The following is a 21,822-nucleotide window of genomic DNA, read 5'->3' on the forward strand; positions in this document are numbered from 1 at the left end:
TTTCCTAAATTGCTTTTTTAAAAATTAAGGTCTTTGGTGTTTTGGACAGTAAATTTATCAGTCTTAAACTGATGTGCATCACCATTATGCAGATAGTAATACACTTTCCATTTAATTATCACTTTCCTGAATTCTTATTTTAAGGTTGTTGCTGTAGCCCATGCTGTTTATCAAGCAGTGCTCAGCCTGAAGAATATTCCTGTTCTGGAGACTGCCTATAAATTAATTTTGGGAGAAATGACTTGTGCCCTAAACAACCTGTTGCATAGTCTACAACTTCCTGATGCCTGTTCCGAAATAAAACATGAGGCTTTTAAGAATCATGTATTCAATGTAGACAATGCAAAATTTGTAGTTATATTTGACCTCAGTGCTCTGACTACAATTGGAAATGCTAAAAACTCACTGATTGGGGTGAGTATTTACTTGTAATGTCTTTGTTTTATCCCATTTCAGCCTCTTCTTATTGCTTGTTTACATATTTCATTTACCTATCAAGGCAGTGTGTCTACAGAATCACATAGATCAAACGCCATATTTTGGACATGCCTGGATAATTAAAATTGACAGGAATGTTTTCTTGCCATTATGTTTAGCTCTTGCTTTCCTTGATAAGTTTTTTATATTTGTTCTATTTTTTACAAAATGCATTTTAATGCTTTCTCCTATTTACTCTAGCATGCTTTTAGAAAAATTGTCAACATTTTCCACAGGGCAAGTTTGTATAGTTCTTTTAATATGCAACCCCTTCTTCCCCTGGTACTCTTTTCCTTCTTCCCACTAGAGTTAGTGCTTCCATATGGTCCTTATTTTTTGACTAACTACTTTTCTCTAGGAACATTCATATATTCTTTTGGAAAAAGAATAAAGATTTCCTGTAAGAAATTTGAAGTGACCATGCTTTTCATTTATAATTATTGCTGTGGTTAGTATATTTCTCCCTCCTAGTGGACCTTGCAGGATTGAAAAACATGATTTATAATGAAAAGTAATGGGATATTATTAAGGGGATAATGTAGTCTAAGAGAGAAGGGAGGGAAGAGTCAAGATTTGATGTTTATATTTGCATGCTTTCCATATTGTTAGATCAGATTGCCCTGTGTCCCTCCATAGCTGCTCTTTCCCTCACTGCTAGGCTGCGGTAGACTCTTCCATTCTTTGCATTCTAAAATTTGATTGTTGAGAAATTCACATTGTGCTCAGATTTGAGGTTTACATCCTGCACTCTGGAAACGAGAGGGAGTCGGGACCGGGCAGTCAGATGGAAAGGAGTATCTTAGCAATGGAAAGAAAGGGAAGGATGGAAAAGACTTAGAGTGGCAGCGTGTGCCTTTTTTCTCACTGGACAGGGCAACTTGCCATTTGAAGTACATGGAAAACTGAGGAAATACGATCTACTACACTGAAGGGTGCAAGGGCTTTGTTTAGACGAAGGATCAGCAAATTACAGTCCATGGACCAAATCTAGCCCACTACGTGTTTTTTTTTCCTTTCTTTTTTTTAAAAAATATTGAGATATAATTCACATACATTATAATACTCATTTAAAGTATGCAATTCAGTGACTTTTAGTATACTCACAGAATTGTGCAACCATCACCAAGCATCACCTCTTTTTGTAAAGAATTTTTATTGGAACATAGCCACTTTTATTCCTGTTTTTTTGTCTGTAACTTTTCTCTCTGCAGTGGCAGAGTTGAGGAGTTGGACATTGTACCAGAGGTGTCATGTGGCCTTCAAAGGCTGAGATATTTACTCTCATCTTCACAAGAAGTATTTGTTGATCCCAGGTTTAGTGTACTAGCTTGTTTCCAAATTTAAATCTGTCAATTTTAATTTTTAAAAATGTGTAGACATATTTTGAAGGATAAACTTTTTGTATGCTCTTGTATGTCTTGGAGGAGCCATACGTTTACTTTCTTTTGTATGTCATCAGATGTGGGCGCTGTCTCCAACTGTCTTTGCACTCCTTAGTAAGAATCTGATGATTGTGCATGGCGACCTGGCTGTTCACTTCCCTGCCATTCAGTACGCAGTGCTCTACACATTGTATTCTCATTGTACCAGGTAATGTATTTACATATACTTCTTAAGAAAAAAAAATTTTTTTTAAAAAGGGAACATGGGTCCTTTAGAGTATACATTTATTTTATAATTTATTTTATTTTATAAATTTATTTATTTTCGGCTGTGTTATTATCTTCATTGCTGTGTGCGGGCTTTCTCTAGTGGCGAGCGGGAGCCATTCTTCGTTGTGAGTGGGCTTCTCATTGCGGTGGCTTCTCTTGTTGCGGAGCACGGGCTTCAGAAGTTGTGGCACTCGGGCTCAGTAGTTGTGCCGCGCAGGCTCTAGAGCGCAGGCTCAGTAGTTGTGGTGCAAGGGCTTAGTTGCTCTGTGGCATGTGGGATCTTCCCCGACCAGGGATTGAACCATGTCCCCTGCATTGGCAGGCGGATTCTTAACCACTGCGCCACCAAGGAAGTCCCTAGAGTACATTTTTTAAAATGTGTATTGACTTAACTTTGGAATTGCCTTTTTTTAAAAAATGAGAGATGAAAAGATGATCCAAATTTTGTCTTCCAGGCATGACCACTTTATATCTAGTAGTCTTAGTTCCTCGTCCCCATCCTTGTTTGATGGAGCGGTGATTAGTACTGTAACTACAGCTACAAAAAAACATTTCTCAATTATATTAAATCTCCTGGGAATATTGCTTAAGAAAGATAATCTTAACCAGGACACAAGGTAACTAATACTTATAATATTGTTTCTAACTTTTGTTAATTTGGCTTCATAATTTGAGAAAAAGAAATGACTGTCATTTGAATGGGTAGAGCAACTTCTTCATTATGAAACACTTTAAATTTTTGTTTTATTATTTAATCTAGAATTTCTTGTTCTTTCCTGAAAGAATTACATGAAACCTCGCCCTCCTGCAATATTTTATAGATGAATGTATTTATAGAGATTTAAAAATATTTTTTGCTACAATTTATGCTAGTTTGGGGAGATTTTCTTAAAAGACAGTTTTGGCAAAGGAATTTCTCTAGTTTTAATATTTGTTTCTTATCGCTTGAGGTATTTAAAAGACCAAAAGAAAACTAATGTAAAAAGAATAGGTTTTTCAAGGTGTTTTTCTATTTTTTTTTAATGTGAAATCAACTGTATATTTTGTGTTTCAGGAAACTATTAATGACCTGGGCTTTGGAAGTGGCTATTTTAATGAGGAAGTCTGAAACATACGCACCTTTATTCTCTCTTCCATCTTTCCATAAATTTTGCAAAGGCCTTTTAGCCAACAGTAAGAATCTGAGATTATTTAATTTTGTTAATCAGTGCTTAAAAGAGATCTTTGTTAATGGCAGAAAGATAGTCACTTGAGTGCTTTTCATGACTGGAGATGTATCGTCCCCATTTTAATGACAAATGCATAATCTGTCTTAATTTTTTTGCCATTCTTAATATGTGAAAAACAAGTTGTTTTTAAGTGATTGTCACATTTTTAAGCTTATGTGATTGTTTATACAGTCCATGTACTTTTAAAGTTTCCTTCAGAGAAAGATTTGGGTTAAGACTAGTCACCCTGAGTGGGTTTTGTTGAGAGTATCATTTTCCCAAATGTTACTGCCAGTGATGGTTCCAGGCAGGAGCAGCCCCTCATCCATAGTAGGCACTCATTGTTTATTGAAATGAATGGATTTAGAAAATTATGACATAGTGGCATATAATTTCTTCTGGCAAGCTGAAAGTGTCTTTAAATTTTTAATAGCTCTTGTCGAAGATGTGAATATCTGTCTACAAGCATGCAGCAGTCTACATGCTTTGTCCTCTTCATTACCAAACGATCTTTTACAGAGGTATGGATTAAAGATCCAATATTTTGACCCTGGCCCTTTTGATCCTTGGAAATATTCCACACTTCTATTATCTATTTCATTTTTTTGTAGGTGTGTTGATGTTTGCCGTGTTCAACTAGTCCATAGTGGAACTCGTATTCGACAAGCATTTGGAAAGCTATTGAAGTCAATTCCTTTAGATGTTGTCTTGAGGTATGTTGGTGCAAAGACATCCCACAATGTTTAGTTCAGGAAAAGACAAGTTGCCTGTTAGTGAATTAATATCACATCTTGTATGGCACTTCTCAGTGACTGAAGAGATGATAATTGCTACAGAATAATACTTATAATGTCAAAATATTTTTCTCAGTAGTTATTATTCGTAAATTGTATTCTTTTGTAGTTTTAAATTAGGTCAATTTTGGTGCTTTAAGAACCTTAAATTTCAAAGTTGTAACATTTCTGTATGTATTTTTTAAGTCTTAATTTTATCAGTTTTTACTTTCAAATTTAGTTGGCAGGGAAATGATTCATTTCCAGTATGAACTAACTTCTTAATGAAAACATTTTGCATAACAATGACTTTATTTTCTGTCTACAGCAATAACAACCACACAGAAATTCAAGAAATTTCTTTAGCATTAAGAAGTCACATGAGTAAAGCGCCAAGTAACACATTCCACCCACAAGATTTCTCTGATGTTATTAGTTTTATTTTGTATGGGAACTCTCATAGAACAGGGTAAGATTATTTCTTTGACTCTTTCATCTGGGAAAAGTAATTTAAATATACATGAATGTCTTAACCCTGTGCCCAGTTTTGAGGAGAAAATATGTCAGGGGTGGCAGAGTAGAAAGTAATATTCTTCTCAAATGGGTTGTTTTAAGTTTTCAGTAGTAGGAGGAATTGCTTTGAAGATGGCATCTGAAGAAATAAAAATGGGCTTTGCAACTGACAGTGATGGTGAAATGTAGTTGACAATTAACTGATCTGACCTAGTCATCAGTGCTTTGCGGAGGGGCCTGGGGGCGTAGGCATTCTGGAGATTTTTAGTTGCAATGAATGTTTTATCCTGATAGCCAAATTGTCATGAGCCTTTTACCCTAATAATCTGTCTATACCATACCCCATCCTATTTCAGCTCTAAAAGACCTCTTTAAAATGAGAGGTGGGGACATAATGCTTCCCAATTTTACATGTTTGCCTTTTTCAAGTAGGGAAGATTGTAGTCCCCTACTCCCATTTCCCTTGCAGTTTGTTTTTTGTTTTTGTCTTTTTTTTTTTATTTTAACGAAGTTATCATTGTCTGTTAAATATGAAACTGCTTTTCCCAGGAAGGACAATTGGTTAGAAAGATTGTTCTATAGCTGCCAGAGACTGGATAAACGTGACCAATCAACAATTCCCCGCAATCTACTAAAGACAGATGCTGTCCTTTGGCAGTGGGCTATTTGGGAAGCAGCACAGTTCACTGTCCTTTCTAAGTTGAGAACCCCACTGGGCAGAGCTCAGGATACCTTCCAGACGATTGAAGGTAATTAATTGACTCTGCATTGTTTCAAACTTTGTGATGTAAATACTTTCAAGCTTACATTAAGAAATAATGGATTTCTTATCTTGTTAAAGCAAAAATTTGAGAGTATACGATTTTTTTCTTTAGTACTTTATCAGTTAATCTTTTAGATATGTTTGTTAGAATAAACTTTTATTAAATAATCATGTTGTATGTGTTTTTGTTCACAAATTTAGGGGATTTGTGTGGAGAAGATTTTTTTTCCTCTAAAAATGAAAAGATCTTGTTGGGACTTTTGTTTTTAAATGATGAATATACAGAGGATACTTGATAAATGTGAATTTGTGAAATTATCTCTAAGAACTTCTAGAATCTTTGAAGATTCCTTTTAAATTTGGAATGCTGTTTTTGGTTTTAGGTATCATTAGAAGTCTTGCAGCTCACACATTAAACCCCGATCAAGATGTTAGTCAGTGGACAACTGCAGACAATGATGAAGGCCACAGTAGCAACCAGCTTAGACTTGTGCTTCTTCTGCAGTATCTGGAAAACCTGGAGAAGTTAATGTATAATGCATATGAGGGATGTGCCAATGCATTAACATCACCTCCCAAGGTTGGTTTCAGTGGGCTGAATGTTGCTTGGTCAGTTTCGTGGTCAAACCTGGCAGTGTGTGCATGCAGAGCTGAAATCGCAGTAGACCTATGTATATGCTTTATGTGTATTTGAGACATCTCTGCCTGTAATTTGAACCAGTCCTGAGCTCTTCTTTCTCGTCTAAAGGTCATTAGGACTTTTTTCTATACTAATCGCCAAACTTGTCAAGACTGGCTGACTCGGATCCGACTCTCCATCATGAGGGTTGGATTGTTGGCAGGACAGCCTGCTGTGACAGTGAGACATGGCTTCGACTTGCTTACAGAAATGAAGACAAATTCATCTCAGGTAAAGTGGTGTGTGTGTGGAGTTAATTAAATCTGTTAATTAGAAAAATTTGGGCTTAATTCCTTTGCTATGATCTAATCTATGGATGAAAGAAGTTAAAGTTTCTATTCATTTTTTTAAAATATAAATTTATTTAGTTATTTATTATTTTTGGTTCTGTTGGATCTTCGTTTCTGTGCGAGGGCTTTCTCTAGTTGCGGCGAGCGGGGGCCACTCTCCATTGCAGTGCGCGGGCCTCTAACTGTTGCGGCCTCTCTTGCTGCGGAGCACATGCTCCAGATGGACAGGCTCAGTAGTTGTGGCTCATGGGTCCAGTTGCTCTGTGGCATGTGGGATCTTCCCAGACCAGGGCTCGAACCCGTGTCCCTTGCATTGGCAGGCCGATTCTCAACCACTGTGCCACCGGGGAAGCCCCCATTTTTTTTTAATGAACTTTAAAAAAAATATATTTATTCATTTATTTAATTTTTGGCTGCATTGGGTCTTCGCTGCTGTATGCAGGTCCTCTCTGCTGTATGCAGGTCCTCTGTAGTTGCTGAGAGCGGGGGCCACTCTTTGCTGTGGTGGCCTCTCCTGTTGCTGAGCATGGGCTCTAGGCACGTGGGCTTCAGTAGTTGTGGCTCGTGGGCTCCAGAGTGCAGGCTCAGCAGCTGTAGCATATGGGCTTAGCTGCTCCACAGCATGCAGGATCCTCCCGGACCAGGGCTTGAACCCGTGTACCCTGTGTTGGCAGGCGGATTCCCAACCACTGCGCCACCAGGGAAGCCCGGTTCTATTCATTTTTAAAGCTTTTGTTCCAGTATTTTTATACAAGCAGTAACTTCCAGGGTCACCTATTCATATTTTTTACTTAGAATGAAAATATTCATTACTTATGCTTAAGGGTTAGAACTTTAAAGGTAATTCTAAGAAATTTGTGTATAGAAGAAAGAATTTTTATAATAATATATAATGATTAAGTATAAGAGAGTAATAATTTTATTATAGATGTAAAAGTATAGTACTAATAATGTTATAATGTAGGGAAATGTGCTGGCTAGTAAGTAGGGTCACTAAATAAGTGGAATCCAAAAATTGCACATGTTTACTAGTTAAGGTAATGTCAGTAGGCAATATTCAAAGACATAAAATTAAGCATTCTTTAATTCATGGTTATTTAATTTTTGTTTTATATTTACCTCACGTGTTACTCCCAAAGATGCCACAGTTTAAATGTTTAAGTAAGTTTGTTTTGTAAAGACTGACGCGCATGTGCTATTAAGGTCCATCACCACCACCGCCCTTTGTATCTACATTATATGTAACATTTTAGGTAATTCCAATAATGCAGTTTCATTGTTGTAAAAATAATTGTTAAATAAATTTGACTTCAGGCTTTAGATTGTGATCGGTAGTTGTAAATTTAGTAGAGATTTGAATTTTGAAGGTATTGAGGTCTGTGATTGATTTTTCTGAATGCCACTCTCAGGGGAATGAATTGGAAGTAACTATCATGATGGTGGTAGAAGCACTGTGTGAACTTCATTGTCCTGAAGCTATACAGGGAATTGCTGCCTGGTCATCTTCGGTCATTGGAAAAAATCTTCTCTGGATTAATTCAGTGGCCCAGCAGGCTGAAGGGAGGTAAGTTGGAAGGAAGGAAATGGGTGATAGGATTTCTCTATGTTAAATTTTTTTGTATTACTGACTAACATTGTAATTAAATGTTAATTACACTTAATGTTGATTCTTAATTGATAACCTTTTATGTCAGAGTCTGATACAAATTGCCCTTTGTGGCCGGAGTTCTTGCTCATTAGCTCTGTGCACTAAATGTTCAAACTCATTGCTCTAGGTAAACTCATTCAGTGCCTCTATGTATGCTTATGTAAGTTTTACCAAATCTGGAAAATGTAGGGAAAATAAAAGAATGGCTCATAATTCCATCTCTTAGTGGTAACTGTTAGTTTTGGTGTACATATATGCCTTCTTTCTAGTTCTTTTTTCTCTTATATATAGTTTTTTATCCTTTTCACAGAATAGCAGTATTTCTGCTGGTCTCATGATTTTGCTTTTTCTACTCGGCAATATTTAAAAAAATATTTTGCTGTGTTAAATATTCTACGATGTGATTTTTAACAACACATTTTTTTTTCTTTTTTTTGGGAATGCACCATAATTTAACGTTCCTTATTGTTGGACAGCAAGGTTATTTGTGATGTTTTTACTAATCTTAATGCACCATGGTACTTAGTTCTTTGCTTTTGTTTGTGATTATTTTCTTTGAATGCATTCCTACAAGTTGATTTACTAGAAGAAAGGCTATAGACCATAAGGCATGTGATATAAACTATTGCTAATTTACCCTACATAAAAGATGGTTCCAATTTGTATCTCTAACAGTAGAGTAACACCTCTTCCCTGCACGTTTGTGAATACAGAGGGCTACTGAGAAACAAGAACCCTGCCACCATATTAGTGAAAATGTTTAATTTACATTTCTTTATTAATAATAGAACTTTCCCCATATGTTATTGACCATTTGTGATTTTTAAAAACATAGATTATGTCTTTGTGGCCTCTCGGTTTTTTGTTATTGATCTGTGAGGTTTTATTATACACCAAGATTATTGATGCTAACTTCTTGATTGGTAATTTGTTTTCAATGTTCATGTTTTTTAAAAAATAAATTTATTTATTTATTTTTATTTTTGGCTGTGTTGGGTCTTTGTTGCTGTGTGGGGGCTTTTTCTAGTTGCGGTGAGCAGGGGTTACTCTTCGCTGCAGTGCACGGGCTTCTCATTGCAGTGGCTTCTCTTGTTGCGGAGCATGGGCTCTAGGTGTGCGGGCTTCAGTAGTTGTGGCACGCAGGCTCAGTAGTTGTGGCTCACGGGCTCTAGAGCACAGGTTTAGTTGCTCCACGGCATGTGGGATCTTCCCCGACCAGGGCTCCAACCTGTGTCCCCTGCATTGGCAGGCAGATTCTTAACCACTGTGCCACCAGGGAAGTCCCTTTTTTTTCGGATGCCCAGAAGTTTCAAATTATGATGTCATTAGATCTGTTAACTTTATGTATTTTTTTTCTTGTGTTTGTTTTTCTATTTAGTCTTTGCACACATTGAGATTAAATACTGATATATTCTGTTAGTTATTTTATACTGTCTCTTAAACATTTAACGATTTTTGAACTTATTTTCATTTTTTGTGAGGAAGAGATCTAATTTTGTGCCTGCTCAACCCCACACAGAATAATCAACTCATTGTCTCAGCTCAATTGATTAACTCATTCTTTCCAGTTTTTTTAGAAATGAAGTATGTGGATAATTAAAAAATAAGACTGTTTGAACTTGTGTTGAAGGTTTGAAAAGGCCTCTGTGGAGTACCAGGAGCACCTGTGTGCCATGACAGGTGTTGATTGCTGCATCTCCAGCTTCGACAAATCTGTTCTCACATTGGCTAATGCTGGGCGTAACAGTGCCAGCCCCAAACATTCTTTGAATGGTGAGCATTCAGGGTTTAAATAAAAAGTTGTAGTCAAATAGTTTGTGCTCATGATCTTACTGTATATTTTTAGATTTCTTTGCTCTTTGAAATATTTATAACCGCTTTGGGTCTCTCTCTCTCTCTCTATTTTATGAAATACTTTCACTCAGGTGAATCCAGAAAAACTGTGCTGTCCAAACCAACTGACTCTTCTCCTGAGGTTATAAATTATTTGGGAAATAAAGCATGTGAGTGCTACATTTCAATTGCTGATTGGACTGCTGTACAGGAATGGCAGAATGCTATCCATGACTTGAAAAAGAGTACCAGCAGTACTTCTCTCAACCTAAAAGCTGATTTCAACTACATAAAGTAAGGATTTCTTACCCCATTAAACAAATTTTCAGTAAATTTAAAGTCTTCTTTTATGGCAGAAAAATATTAAAATTGTCCATATTTACTATGGCAAGATGGTTATAGTTCTAATAATACTGCCATTCTAAAAATGACTACAATGAAAAACCAACATTAGAGGTGAGGTGGGTATTCATGCAATGGGAAGACAGATTTCTATGTTGAAACAGTCATTTGGTATTGATTCTCAGAGCCTGTTCTAAAATCATGATGAATATAAAGAGAAATTTGCCACTGTTTTAGAAAGGATAATGTTTGATGGCTTTGTTTCTAAACTAGGTGTGAATATATCAAAAACATTTATTATAAAGAGGTCAGAGTTCATGACATTTGTAAATTAAACTCCCTTTTTTGTTTTTCCCTTATTCCTCTCTGCATTTATTAATTTCTTAATTCGAAATTTGAGTACAGGCTGTGTCCCAGACACTTCGCTGGGATGATAAGGGTCATTAGCTGTCCTCACCATCAAGGAGCTCAGCTTGTAGTGAGTAAATGAATTAATGGGTAGTTTCTGCATTGAGCACGTACTGAGTGCCAGCCACTGGGGTGTAGCACTGTGTACGACAGACACAAATTCTAACCCTTGAGGAGCTGACCTTCTAGTGAGGAGGAGACACACAGACTAGGTTGGGGAATGCCATCAGGACGTCATTTGAGCACAGACTTGAAACAGACCTGATGCAAGGATGATAGGCTTGGAGTGTTCTGGAAATGCCTGGGAAGCCACTGTGGTTGGAGCAGAGTGAGTAATAGGAGATAAGGGTAGAGAAGTAGGTGGGAACTCTGAAAAAGACTTTGACTCCCAATAAGGTAGGAAATCTTAGGTGGGATTTGAGTAAGAGAGGCATAGCATGATCTGACTTACTGGCCCACTCTGCTGGGTTGTCAGGAGACTGGAGGTAAAGGGCCAGCGTGGATGCATGTAGACCATTGATCTGTGGGGCAAAGGTAGAGGGAGGAAAACAGATGCTATTAATTGAAGTAGGAACACACAGAGAACAATGAAGTATGTTTAAAGTATGTGAAATATGCAGACAAGATTGTTTTAGTAAGCAGTTAAGAATTGGATTTGGAACTAAGGTGAAAACCCTGAGCTTGAGAGAGATTTGGGGAATCATTAGTATATAGGTGATACTTACAGGTCCTCTTTCTTTTTCATTCTTTATACTCCAGAGCCTTCATAAACCACCAAACCACAGATAATGCTCTGGAGAAGAGTGAGTGAAAAAGAAAGAGGGCCATGTTTAGAGTCCTTTTGAGCATCTTTGTTAAGGGATGGGAGAAGAAGCTGCTGAAGAAAACACAAGGACATTGAGGAAGGCAATGTTAGAGATGCAGAAGAACCAGACAGGAATAGTCATCCTTGTCGGGAGCTTCATAGACTTTGAGCAAGAAGAGCTTTGTAGAGAGAGAAGGAGAAGCAGCCAGGTTGAATACTGTGGAGTGGTGGAGAAACTTGAAAATGAAGTTTTAGTTAGGTTAATTGGGTAATGAAGTCAAGGAAAGAACGCTGTGGCTGGAACAGAGTACTGTGTGTTTATTATAAATATTGGAGAGATTAAATGTTCTTTTAAGCCTTGGGGAAGGAGCCATAAGAAGACAGGTTGAAGAAGCAGGGTAAAGAAGAGTGATTGAAGGATTAACTGGACTCCACCTTTCCTGTGCCTCAAGGAAAGCAGTTAAAGTTGGATATATACAGTTTGGGGAGTGCATGTGGATTGGGGGGTAAAGGTAGAGAAAATGAAAACAGTCTGTGTTTGTTTTTTTCCTGAGGTGTCAGTCATTAGCTGAAAGTGCAAGGGCATAGTGGGGACACAGCAGACCTGCCTTTTCTGTGGTGGCAGAAATGATAAGTGTGTTGGTCACCACACCGAGACAGTTCATCAGTGCCAAGTGATTATGGCTCACCTGAGAAGCTGGTGGTTGCATTGATCCAAGCTTGGGGTTTATTAAGGTAGAAGCAGGTACAGTCAAGTGATGTACATTTCCAGTGCTGTATTCAGTGCTGGAAATGTAAGGGAGGTGACATAGTGAGAGGGACGGGAAAAGATGAGAGATTAATGGAAAAGAGGGAAATTGAGAAACTGTAAATCATCATGTTGGTTGGAGAACAGCTGTAATAGGAATGGGAACAGAATGCAAGATCTGGAAGTAGCAGTGGGTTGCTAGGAGGGTAAGGCCCTCATCCTGGCATTGAAGCTACAGACTATCGGAAGGAGTTCCAGAGGTGTACCATTTTCAGGTAAGGTGAGGAGAAGGGAAGGAAAAATTCTTTGAAAGAAGAGAAACAGCTTCCAGGAAACAGTGGAAAAGGGAGAGGAGGAGGGAGGCCAGCAATGAAAGAAGGCAGGAGTAGGATATCAGATTGAGATTAATAGAATAGGAGACCTACTGGGGCTTGCGCTTTAGGTGAGCAGTGAGGCCATGCAGGGAATTTAGTGGTAGCTTGGGGAGAACTAGATGTTGAAGTTGCCCTGCAGAGCTCTACTGTTAGTGTTTTGGTCGGGCCCCCAAGGATAACAGACTGCAAAAAGAGGAAGGAAACATGGAGGGTTGAGTATGTTAAACTGAATGTCTGTAGCTATGACTTTCCAGTTTGCCACTCTAATTAAGATGGTAGTCACATCTTCAAAGTAAAAATAAAATGGTGGCCTACGTGGAAGGAACTTTCATCAAAGGAATTCTGTATAACTGCTTTCTTTTTCTAGAATTTGTTCTGTATTTTTGAATGGTTCCACAGGCTGGATAGAGTGTAAAACGAGCTAACCAATATTTTAATTACAGATCACTAAGCAGTTTTGAATCTGGAGAGTTTGTTGAATGTACTGAGCAATTAGAATTGTTACCAGGAGAAAATATCAATCTACTTGCTGGAGGATCAAAAGAAAAAATAGGTATTTGAGATAATTTTAAAATTAAGTATTTTAATGAACAAGTTGTTTAAAATGTTTGACAGTATATTTTAGTGGAAAATCTGGAAGTTTTTCTGTACATTTTTTGGGGCAGAGTGTGAAGCAAAAAATTAGGGCTGTTCCCTTTACCTTTGATTTAGCAAATAAAAAATAGTTTAATTCAAATTAAGCAAACTAAGAAAGGCTACTGTAACACTTAGAGATTTATCTAGCCATTTTCTTTGAAAAAGTGCAAGTTGTGTTTAAATATTTTTCTTGCTTGACATCTTGATGTGGTTCATTAATTAAGTTCTTTGTCACAACTGGAGCATTTTGTAAAATGTAATACTGAAGTTAATATTATGAATATTTTGTGTGTTAACGTTGACTTGCTAAATTCAGTGTTTGCCCCTTTAAGTGGTAGGTTGACTTACTGATTTTTGAGTCTTTGAACTCATTTTGAGAGGTCTGAGGTATTATTTTATGTGAAGTATTTTTATATAGCTACCAGAAATGCTTAATCATAGTATCTGAACTTAATATGAAACTGCCTGAACTTAAATATGAACTTAAACATGAAAGGAGGTATTCATTGGTGATTGTTTTTTAATACTGTCAAGGTATCTTGTTAAAAGCGAATTAACTTAGTGGAACTTATTCAATTTCTGTAGATATGAAAAAACTCCTTCCTAACATGTTAAGTCCAGATCCAAGGGAACTTCAGAAGTCCATTGAAGTTCAGTTGTTGAGAAGTTCTGTTTGTTTGGCAACTGCTTTAAACCACATAGAACAAGACCAGAAGTGGCAGTCTATAACTGAGTAAGTGTCATCCTAAGGAGGTAAATATGCATTATGTGTACCTTATGGTAAATGTGTGTAGATTGGTGGGGGTGAGACAGTTACCAGATCACTGCAGCGCTAGTCATGATAGCTTCATTTTAGTTGTAGAAGTCGTATGATACGTGAATGTCACTTGCTAATATACAGAGGTTGAAACTAAGTAAAATTAAAAGTTTTATATCCCCAAAAGCTAATATTGATATCTTGACTTGCTTGTGTCATTTTACTTAAGAGCAGGCAGTTCCTTTTTCTTTCCCCACTTTGGATGCCAGTATAGTAGCATCTTATCACACTGCCTTATCCCTTTAGTGGTTGCAAGTTGGAAAATCTTATTTATTAATTAGCAGTAAATATTTTCTTTCAGAAACGTGGTGAAGTACTTGAAGCAAACCTGCCGCATAGCTATTGGGCCACTGAGACTTTCTACTTTAACGGTTTCACAGTCTCTGCCAGTTCTAAGTACCTTACAGCTGTATTGCTCTTCTGCTTTGGAGAACACAGTTTCTAGCAGACTTTCAACAGAGGTGTGTATATGTGTATTTTTAACCAGGATATCCTTCTGAACATTAATAGGCATTAGTGTGGAACAAAGGCTGTTTTTCACGTTTTAAAAATAGCATTTGTAGCATTTTTTGGACAAGCTAGTAAGTAAATCCAGAAATCTAAAATTCCATTTTCAGGCAAATTTTTATTGGAGAAGTATGTGAGGAAGATGGAACCTAAGATGTATAATCTCAAGGATGGCTGGTTGCTTAGGGTTTTTTCTCCCTCCCTCCCTTCCTTCCTTCCTTCCTTCCTTCCTTCCTTCCTTCCTTCCTTCCTTCCTTCTTTCCTTCCTTCCTCCCTCCCTCCCTCCCTCCCTTTTTTTGGAAGAGGAGTTGGTTACATAAATGTATACCAGATTATATAAATTTCAGATTTGACTGAAAAGAAGAGACTGTGCCTCTTCCTTCCAAATAGGGTAAAGTTTAACCGAAGATGGGCCCTTCCCAAGGGAAATAATCTTTGAGAATCTGTTTATGAAGCAGTAGTTTTATGTTTTTCTGTAACTTAGCTTCTGCTTTATAGTAAATGAGCTGTTTATTTTTTTATCAAAATGTGACTGCTTTATTGATAAGTACAATGATAAATTGGACTTAATATTCTGAAAAAAGTTTTTTCTTTTGGCAAAACATAGGTTTTTCTCTTTAGCGTGTTGTTTTCTCTTGTAATTAGAAGATACAGTGAAGAAAGGGGAGCGTTTAATAGATAAATCTGGAGTAGATCTGAAGTAGCTGACCTGTGGGGTCATATAAGGAGCCTGTTTACATTAAGCAGTTTTGGTTTTTCTCTGGCAGGACTGTCTTATCCCACTCTTCAGTGAAGCTTTGCGTTCATGTAAACAGCATGATGTCAGGCCGTGGATGCAGGCATTAAGATATACCATGTACCAGAGTCATTTGTTGGAGAAAATAAAAGGTAATTAGCTTTTTTTAAAAAATGGCTTTGTTGAGATATAATTACACATTTTGAGTGTATAGTTCATGATTTTTGACATTTCTTCACCTGTGTAGCCACCAATTCAGTTAAGATATAGCATACTTATCTCACCCCCAAAGGTTTCCTTATGCTTCTTGCCAGTCATTTCTCCCATCTGTCCTGTCTTGGGCAACTGCTGATTTGCTTCCAATCACTATAGATTAGACTCATCTTTACTAAAGTTTTTTTTATAAATGGTACAGTATGCTCTGTGTCTAGCTTCTCTTGCTCAGCATTTTATTTTTTAAGGTTCCCTGTGTTCCATGTGTCAGTAGTGCCATCCTTCCTATAGTTGAGTAGTATCCATTGTATGAATATACATCGTATGAATATACATTGTATGAATATACCACAATTTGTTTATCTGTTGATCCTTTGATGGATATTTGAATTGTTTTCAAATTTGGGCTATTATGTCTAAAGCTGCTGTGAAATTCATGTACAGGTCTTTGGGTGGATATATATTTGCCTTTCTCTTAAGTAAATGCCTAGGATTGGAATTGTTGGGTCGTATGGTTTAACTTTTGAAATAGTTCGGCAGTTTCTTATAAAGTGATTGTACATTTTACACATGACATCTACATACTTGCTATAGTGGTTCTTTAATTTTAGTCACTGGAGTGAATATAATAGTATCTCATTGTGGTTTTATTTGTATTTTCCTGATGATTAATGATATTGAGCATCTTTTCATTTGAATAGTGGCCATTGTATATCTTATAAGTGTTCAACTCCTAGCCATTTTTAATGAAGTCATAAGACTTAAATATTCTGGATTCAAATTCTTTGTCAGATACAATGTACCGTGAATGTTTTAAATGCTTCAATTGAATAGTTAGAGAATTAGTATTTGTATCAATATTCATAGGTCTCATATTTAAGAAAGAAATGTCATATTAAAGGGATATTAGCAATTTCCTTTTCGCTCTAATACAGAAAAGTTGCCAGAATTCTGTAGAATTAGTCAAAAATCTGGTCGCTAGGGTTACCGAGTAAATTTGAGTTTTAAATTTTAAGTAAGCCAATGCTGGGGTATGCAGGGTGATTACTGGCAACTGTGACTCACTTGGACCCTCAGTGCCAGATAGACCTGGGTTTGGATCTTTAGCCCAACACTTGCAAATCGAGGGACCTTAGGGCAAGTCATTAAACTTCTGAGTCGCTTTGCTTTTCAGTTATGGGGGTTGCCCCACTCATGAGATTCTTGTAAGGATTATAGGAAATGAGACAAGGTATATAAAAGCCCTAGCACAGAGCATGGCATATAATAGGAATACAAATATCATCTCCTTTCCCATCCTTCCCATATTGAATAAGTTTTAGAACTGAGAAGAAAAAGTCAGTAACCCAGTAGTTACATTTGGAGACAGAACCTCACTCCTCCTTACTTTTCTTTCTTTATTCAGCAAGTGTTTATCAAAATATGTGCTTTGTGCCAGGTACTGTGCTGTAAGTTGGGATGTAATGGTGAACAAGACAAGCCTTTTTTCTGCATTCCTAGGACCAAAGAGATTCTGGAGTCTAGCAGGGAAAATTGTCATCAAGCAAGGAGCAGCAATATAGTGTGCTAAATGGAAGTGCACATGCATGGTGCTTAAAATAGCACAACAAGGGCACCGATTTAATCCTAGGAATCAGAAAAGGACTCGGGGAGGAAGTAATATTTAAGCTGAGACCAAGGGGCGGGTAGAGATGAGAAAGAAGGCAGACTGGTATAGTTAGAGAAAATATCATGTGTGAAGTCCAGCAGCAGTAGTAAAAGATTCTTAGATGACTCAATTCTCAATTCTCGCCTAAGGGAGCATGGGAAGAGATGAAGCTGGATGAGATTGAGATTAGAATGCAGTGTAAGCATCAGTGCCTCATAAGCCAAATTTCAGAGTTGGGGCTTTATCGGAAGGACAGTGGGAAGGCCTGAAAGGGAAGTTAAGTGATCAGATTTACCTTTGTGTAAGATCAGTTCAGTTGCAGATTGGAGAATGAATTAGAAGAGGCTAAGGCTGGGGGCAGAGGGACCAGTTAGGCTGAAGTCCCTGCTAAAGGTAACCAAGGTAGTAGCAGTAGGGACAGAAAAAAGCAGATGTGATATGAGGATTGAAAGTAAAGGCTAAGATGACTGCCAGGCACCTGCTTAGGTAGCCAAGTTGATCATGTGCCTTTACCTGAGAAAGAGAAAACAGAGAAGGAAGTAGCTTTGGAGGGTGGTGGAAAACGGATTCCATGTAACACAGGTTAAAGTGCCTTTGAAATACTTGAGTATAGGTGACTGGTAGGCAGGTGGGACTCAGATGTCAGGTCTGGGCTAGAGATGAAGATTCAAGAGTCATCAGCATTTGTATGGTAATGGAAGCCACAGGAGCAGATGATATTGTCCAGGGAGAGTATGCAGAGTAGAGTAGAGAGCCTAGGACTGACCCCGAGGAACACCAATTATAATGGATGGGTAGTGGATGAGAAGGAGACTGAGAAAGATTCTTCAGAAAGGTAGGAGTAAACCAGGAGAGAATGGCATGGTAGAAGGGCAGAGGGTACTTACTCAAGAAGAGGGGATGGTCTAGCCTTACCCTCATTCCTCACCCTTGGCTTAGGCTCTTTATACTAAAACGATTCAGAAGCTAAAAAGTTAAATTTCTTTTTTTTTTTTTTTTTTTTTTTGCGGTGCGCGGGCCTCTTACTGCTGTGGCCTCTCCCGTTGTGGAGCACAGGCTCCGGACGCGCAGGCTCAGCGGCCATGGCCCACGGGCCCAGCCGCTCCGCGGTATGCGGGATCCTCCCGGACCAGGGCACGAACCCGTGTCCCCTGCATCGGCAGGCGGACTCTCAACCACTGCGCCACCAGGGAAGCCCAAAAGTTAAATTTCTTGTACTGAACGATTTTTACTTTTGTCTACTCTGTTGTATACATTTATTTTAACAAACATTTATTGTTTATTGTATGCCAAGCACTATGCTAGCTGTTAGGGATTTAAAGATGATGAAAAACGAATTATCTTTATTTAGGGAGGTAGTGGGGAAGGGAATAGTTGGGGAAGAAATTTTTTGGCCATGTTTCTCTGCAATCTGGGATTAGACCAGGCAAGGACTAATAAAACATTTTCTTCTCTCCAGAACAAACAATTCCAGTTAGAAGCCATCTCATGGAATTAGGTCTAACAGCAGCAAAATTTGCTAGAAAACGGGGGAATGTGTCACTTGCAACAAGACTGCTGGCACAGTGTAGTGAGGTTCAGCTGGGAAAGACCACCACTGCGCAGGATTTGGTCCAGCATTTTAAAAAACTATCAACTCAAGGTCAAATGGATGAAAAATGGGGGCCTGAACTTGACATTGAAAAAACCAAATTGCTATATACAGCAGGTTAGTAAAATGAATTATGATTAATACGCGACTATAATAAAAATCATGTGTGTGAATGTTACTGTGTATGGTGTAAGGCAATAATAGAAAAGTTGATTTTTTTCAACTGTTGCAGAAAATTTGGGTCCTGAAGAGTAAGTTATGTGTAATTGACTTACCTCTGCAATTTGGTGCTTTTAAAAGAGGTAATTTTGTTATTGTTTATTAAAGTAGGAAATGTTTCCAGAGATCATTGGTTATCACTGAATTTAAAATATTACTTTATCCTGAAAAAATGTCATTTGTTTGCTTCTAAGGGCTGGTGTTTTGATTTTTTATAGGCCAGTCAACACACGCAATGGAGATGTTGAGTTCCTGCGCCATATCTTTCTGCAAGTCTGCCAAGGCTGAACATGCTGTTGCCAAGTCAATTCTGACATTGGCTAAATGGATCCAGGCAGAATGGAAGGAAATTTCAGGGCAGCTGAAACAGGTTTACAGAGCTCAGCAGCAGCAGAACTTGACAGGTCTTTCTACTTTATCTAAAAACATACTCACTCTAATTGAACTACCGTCTGTTAATACAATGGAAGAAGAGTATCCTCGGATCGAGAGCGAATCTACAGGTAGGATATGTTTGATTAGCTTTAAAATATTAATTTTAGAAGTTATTTCCCCCTATTTTAAAGTTTACAGTGTTAGGCAGGCTATAATTGGCCACAAAAACTGTCTCTGTGGAAATTTAGTATATTATATTGCCCAGAAGTGACTAAAGCACATTTCTTTAGCATCTGATGCCACTGTGGAAGTCACTGAACTCCGCCTCCAAGGCCATACTTCCCACCTCCCCAGTTCATGGTGCTTTTATGGACCTTGATGTTTTTCCTGGCAGTAAGGTCCTGCCTGTGATATCTAAAATTCTACCTCATGCTAGGAGGAACAACAAAGTTACAGAATAGTGGCCTCTGGTCCCGTTGACTGGTGGAGCACAGAAACTACAGAAAGGTTCAAGTTTCACATCCTGACACTAGTGCTAGTAACAGAAGGATACTCGACAAATAGGATAGTTAATTCATTCAGTGTTTGAGTGCCTGTTATGGTAGGCACCATTGTCCAGGTTTTACAGATTGGGAGATAACTAACCTTTTTGCTGAAACATGAGAATTTTGTTCATGTCGTTCATTTTGTTGTTGTGAAGCCTAGAATTGTAGTTACTTACATTGGTCTTACTAAGTAATTCTAATCTATGTACTGTAGCCATCTTTATTCACAAGGGATATGTCTTGTGATCATTATAAATCTTCATATTGGCAAGTGGCACTATAGCAGGAGATTTCTTCACTTCTAAACTGGAAATAAAGATATTTACCTCATGAATCTTTGATTGAATGAAATTGTATACTCATCACCTATCTGTCATTTTTGCCAGAATGTTTAAGCTGAATCTAATTGTGAGGAAATGGCCAGTCAGATTCAAAATACAAGACATTCTAGAACACATCTGACACCTGAACTGTTCGTAAAGTTCAGTATCATGAAAGACATTGATGTGTTTTACAGGGTGATAATTTAAGCTTACTTGGGAAGCTGAGTGATTCATTTCAACATATTAGCCTTTTAGAAAAGCATAATACAAATGTGTGCTTTATCAAATTATGTACCATATAACGTTATAGAACTTATTATTTGCAGATAGTAAAATCCTAAAATGTTAATGGGAATGCCATTAGAAATTTATGAATGTGACATTGTTATTTTTCCTCCACTACGGCAGTACATATTGGAGTTGGAGAACCTGACTTCATTTTGGGACAGTTGTATCACCTATCTTCAGCACAGGCGCCTGAAGTAGCCAAATCTTGGGCAGCGCTGGCTAGTTGGGCTTACAGGTGGGGCAGAAAGGTGGTGGACAATGCTAGGTACGTGTGCGGAAATGTGTAATTTAGTTAATGCATTGTAAAATAGAGATTTTTTTTATAAATTTATTTTATTTATTTATTTATTTTTGGCTGCATTGGGTCTTCGTTGCTGCGCGTGGGCTTTCTCTGGTTGCGGTGAGCGGGCTTCTCATTGCAGTGGCTTCTCTTGTTGTGGAGCACGGGCTCTAGGCGTGGGCTTCAGTAATTGTGGCACATGGGCTTAGTAGTTGTGGCTCGTGGGCTCTAGAGTGCAGGCTCAGTAGTTGTGGCACACGGGCTTAGTTGCTCTGCGGCATGTGGGATCTTCCTGGACCAGGGATTGAACCCATGTCCGCTGCATTGGCAGGCGGATTCTTAACCACTGCGCCACCAGGGAAGCCCACAAACTAGAGATTTAAAATCTCTGCTGACATGGCAAAGTTTAGGTTGCTGAAATACTGATGATTTGTTTTATTTTTATAGTCAGGGAGAAGGTGTTCGTCTGCTGCCTAGAGAAAAATCTGAAGTTCAGAATCTGCTCCCAGACACTATAACCGAAGAAGAAAAAGAGAGAGTATATGGTATTCTTGGTCAGGCTGTTTGTCGGCCAGCGGGGATTCAGGCAAGGAAAACATGATACAGTGTTTGGGGGAAATAGTGTCAAGTTCACTGTTCTAAATCACATATACTTGATTAAATGTTTTGTTTCAAATGAAACTTTGATAAGATGAAAGTGAGTTAAAGTAGTTTTCTAATAAGAAGAATGTGATTTCTTGAGAAATCAAGTCATTTCCTTAGGGTCCTGTTAAAAAAGGCAAAGTTTGTTTTATGTAGATTTCTCTTTTAATTGCTCTTCTGATCAGAAATTCTTAATACTGGCTTGGAAGCTTTTAAAATATGCCAGTGTCTAAGCCCTTCTCCACATATTCTGGATGGAACGTTTGTGTATGTGTTGGGGATGGGAGGGTTTATTGAAGTTTTACTAGGTGACTCTAAATATACAGCCATAGCTGAAAACCAGCGGACTAGATGGTCTGTAGCATTTACTCCCGCCCCTCTCAAAGTTCTATGAATTCTAGAATGTTATAACTATTAAGTATTTAGTTGTAGACTTTAGAAGTTTGCATTTTATTTGCTGAGATAAAACTGTGTTGACTTAGTTCTTGC

General features: G+C 37.9%; 1 protein-coding gene across 3 annotated transcripts in view; it reads left to right on the top strand.

Moving 5' to 3' along the window:
- The window catches only part of SMG1 (SMG1 nonsense mediated mRNA decay associated PI3K related kinase), a 97,767-nt gene that overhangs the window by 40,784 nt on the left and 35,161 nt on the right, over nucleotides 1-21,822 (top strand). For all 3 annotated transcript variants that reach the window (XM_067706531.1, XM_067706532.1, XM_067706530.1), the window contains 21 exons: nucleotides 145-414; nucleotides 1,937-2,067; nucleotides 2,585-2,746; nucleotides 3,184-3,302; nucleotides 3,771-3,858; nucleotides 3,949-4,050; nucleotides 4,439-4,579; nucleotides 5,173-5,372; nucleotides 5,770-5,966; nucleotides 6,135-6,296; nucleotides 7,765-7,919; nucleotides 9,634-9,776; nucleotides 9,929-10,130; nucleotides 12,957-13,066; nucleotides 13,735-13,882; nucleotides 14,268-14,427; nucleotides 15,241-15,361; nucleotides 18,530-18,778; nucleotides 19,099-19,383; nucleotides 20,532-20,676; nucleotides 21,139-21,277. In XM_067706531.1, coding sequence (XP_067562632.1) covers nucleotides 145-414; nucleotides 1,937-2,067; nucleotides 2,585-2,746; nucleotides 3,184-3,302; nucleotides 3,771-3,858; nucleotides 3,949-4,050; nucleotides 4,439-4,579; nucleotides 5,173-5,372; nucleotides 5,770-5,966; nucleotides 6,135-6,296; nucleotides 7,765-7,919; nucleotides 9,634-9,776; nucleotides 9,929-10,130; nucleotides 12,957-13,066; nucleotides 13,735-13,882; nucleotides 14,268-14,427; nucleotides 15,241-15,361; nucleotides 18,530-18,778; nucleotides 19,099-19,383; nucleotides 20,532-20,676; nucleotides 21,139-21,277 — 3,429 coding nt within the window. The remainder of the gene's footprint in view (nucleotides 1-144; nucleotides 415-1,936; nucleotides 2,068-2,584; nucleotides 2,747-3,183; nucleotides 3,303-3,770; nucleotides 3,859-3,948; nucleotides 4,051-4,438; nucleotides 4,580-5,172; nucleotides 5,373-5,769; nucleotides 5,967-6,134; nucleotides 6,297-7,764; nucleotides 7,920-9,633; nucleotides 9,777-9,928; nucleotides 10,131-12,956; nucleotides 13,067-13,734; nucleotides 13,883-14,267; nucleotides 14,428-15,240; nucleotides 15,362-18,529; nucleotides 18,779-19,098; nucleotides 19,384-20,531; nucleotides 20,677-21,138; nucleotides 21,278-21,822) is intronic.

The sequence above is a fragment of the Pseudorca crassidens genome, chromosome 15 (genome assembly GCF_039906515.1).
Source record: "Pseudorca crassidens isolate mPseCra1 chromosome 15, mPseCra1.hap1, whole genome shotgun sequence".
Lineage (NCBI taxonomy): Eukaryota > Metazoa > Chordata > Mammalia > Artiodactyla > Delphinidae > Pseudorca > Pseudorca crassidens.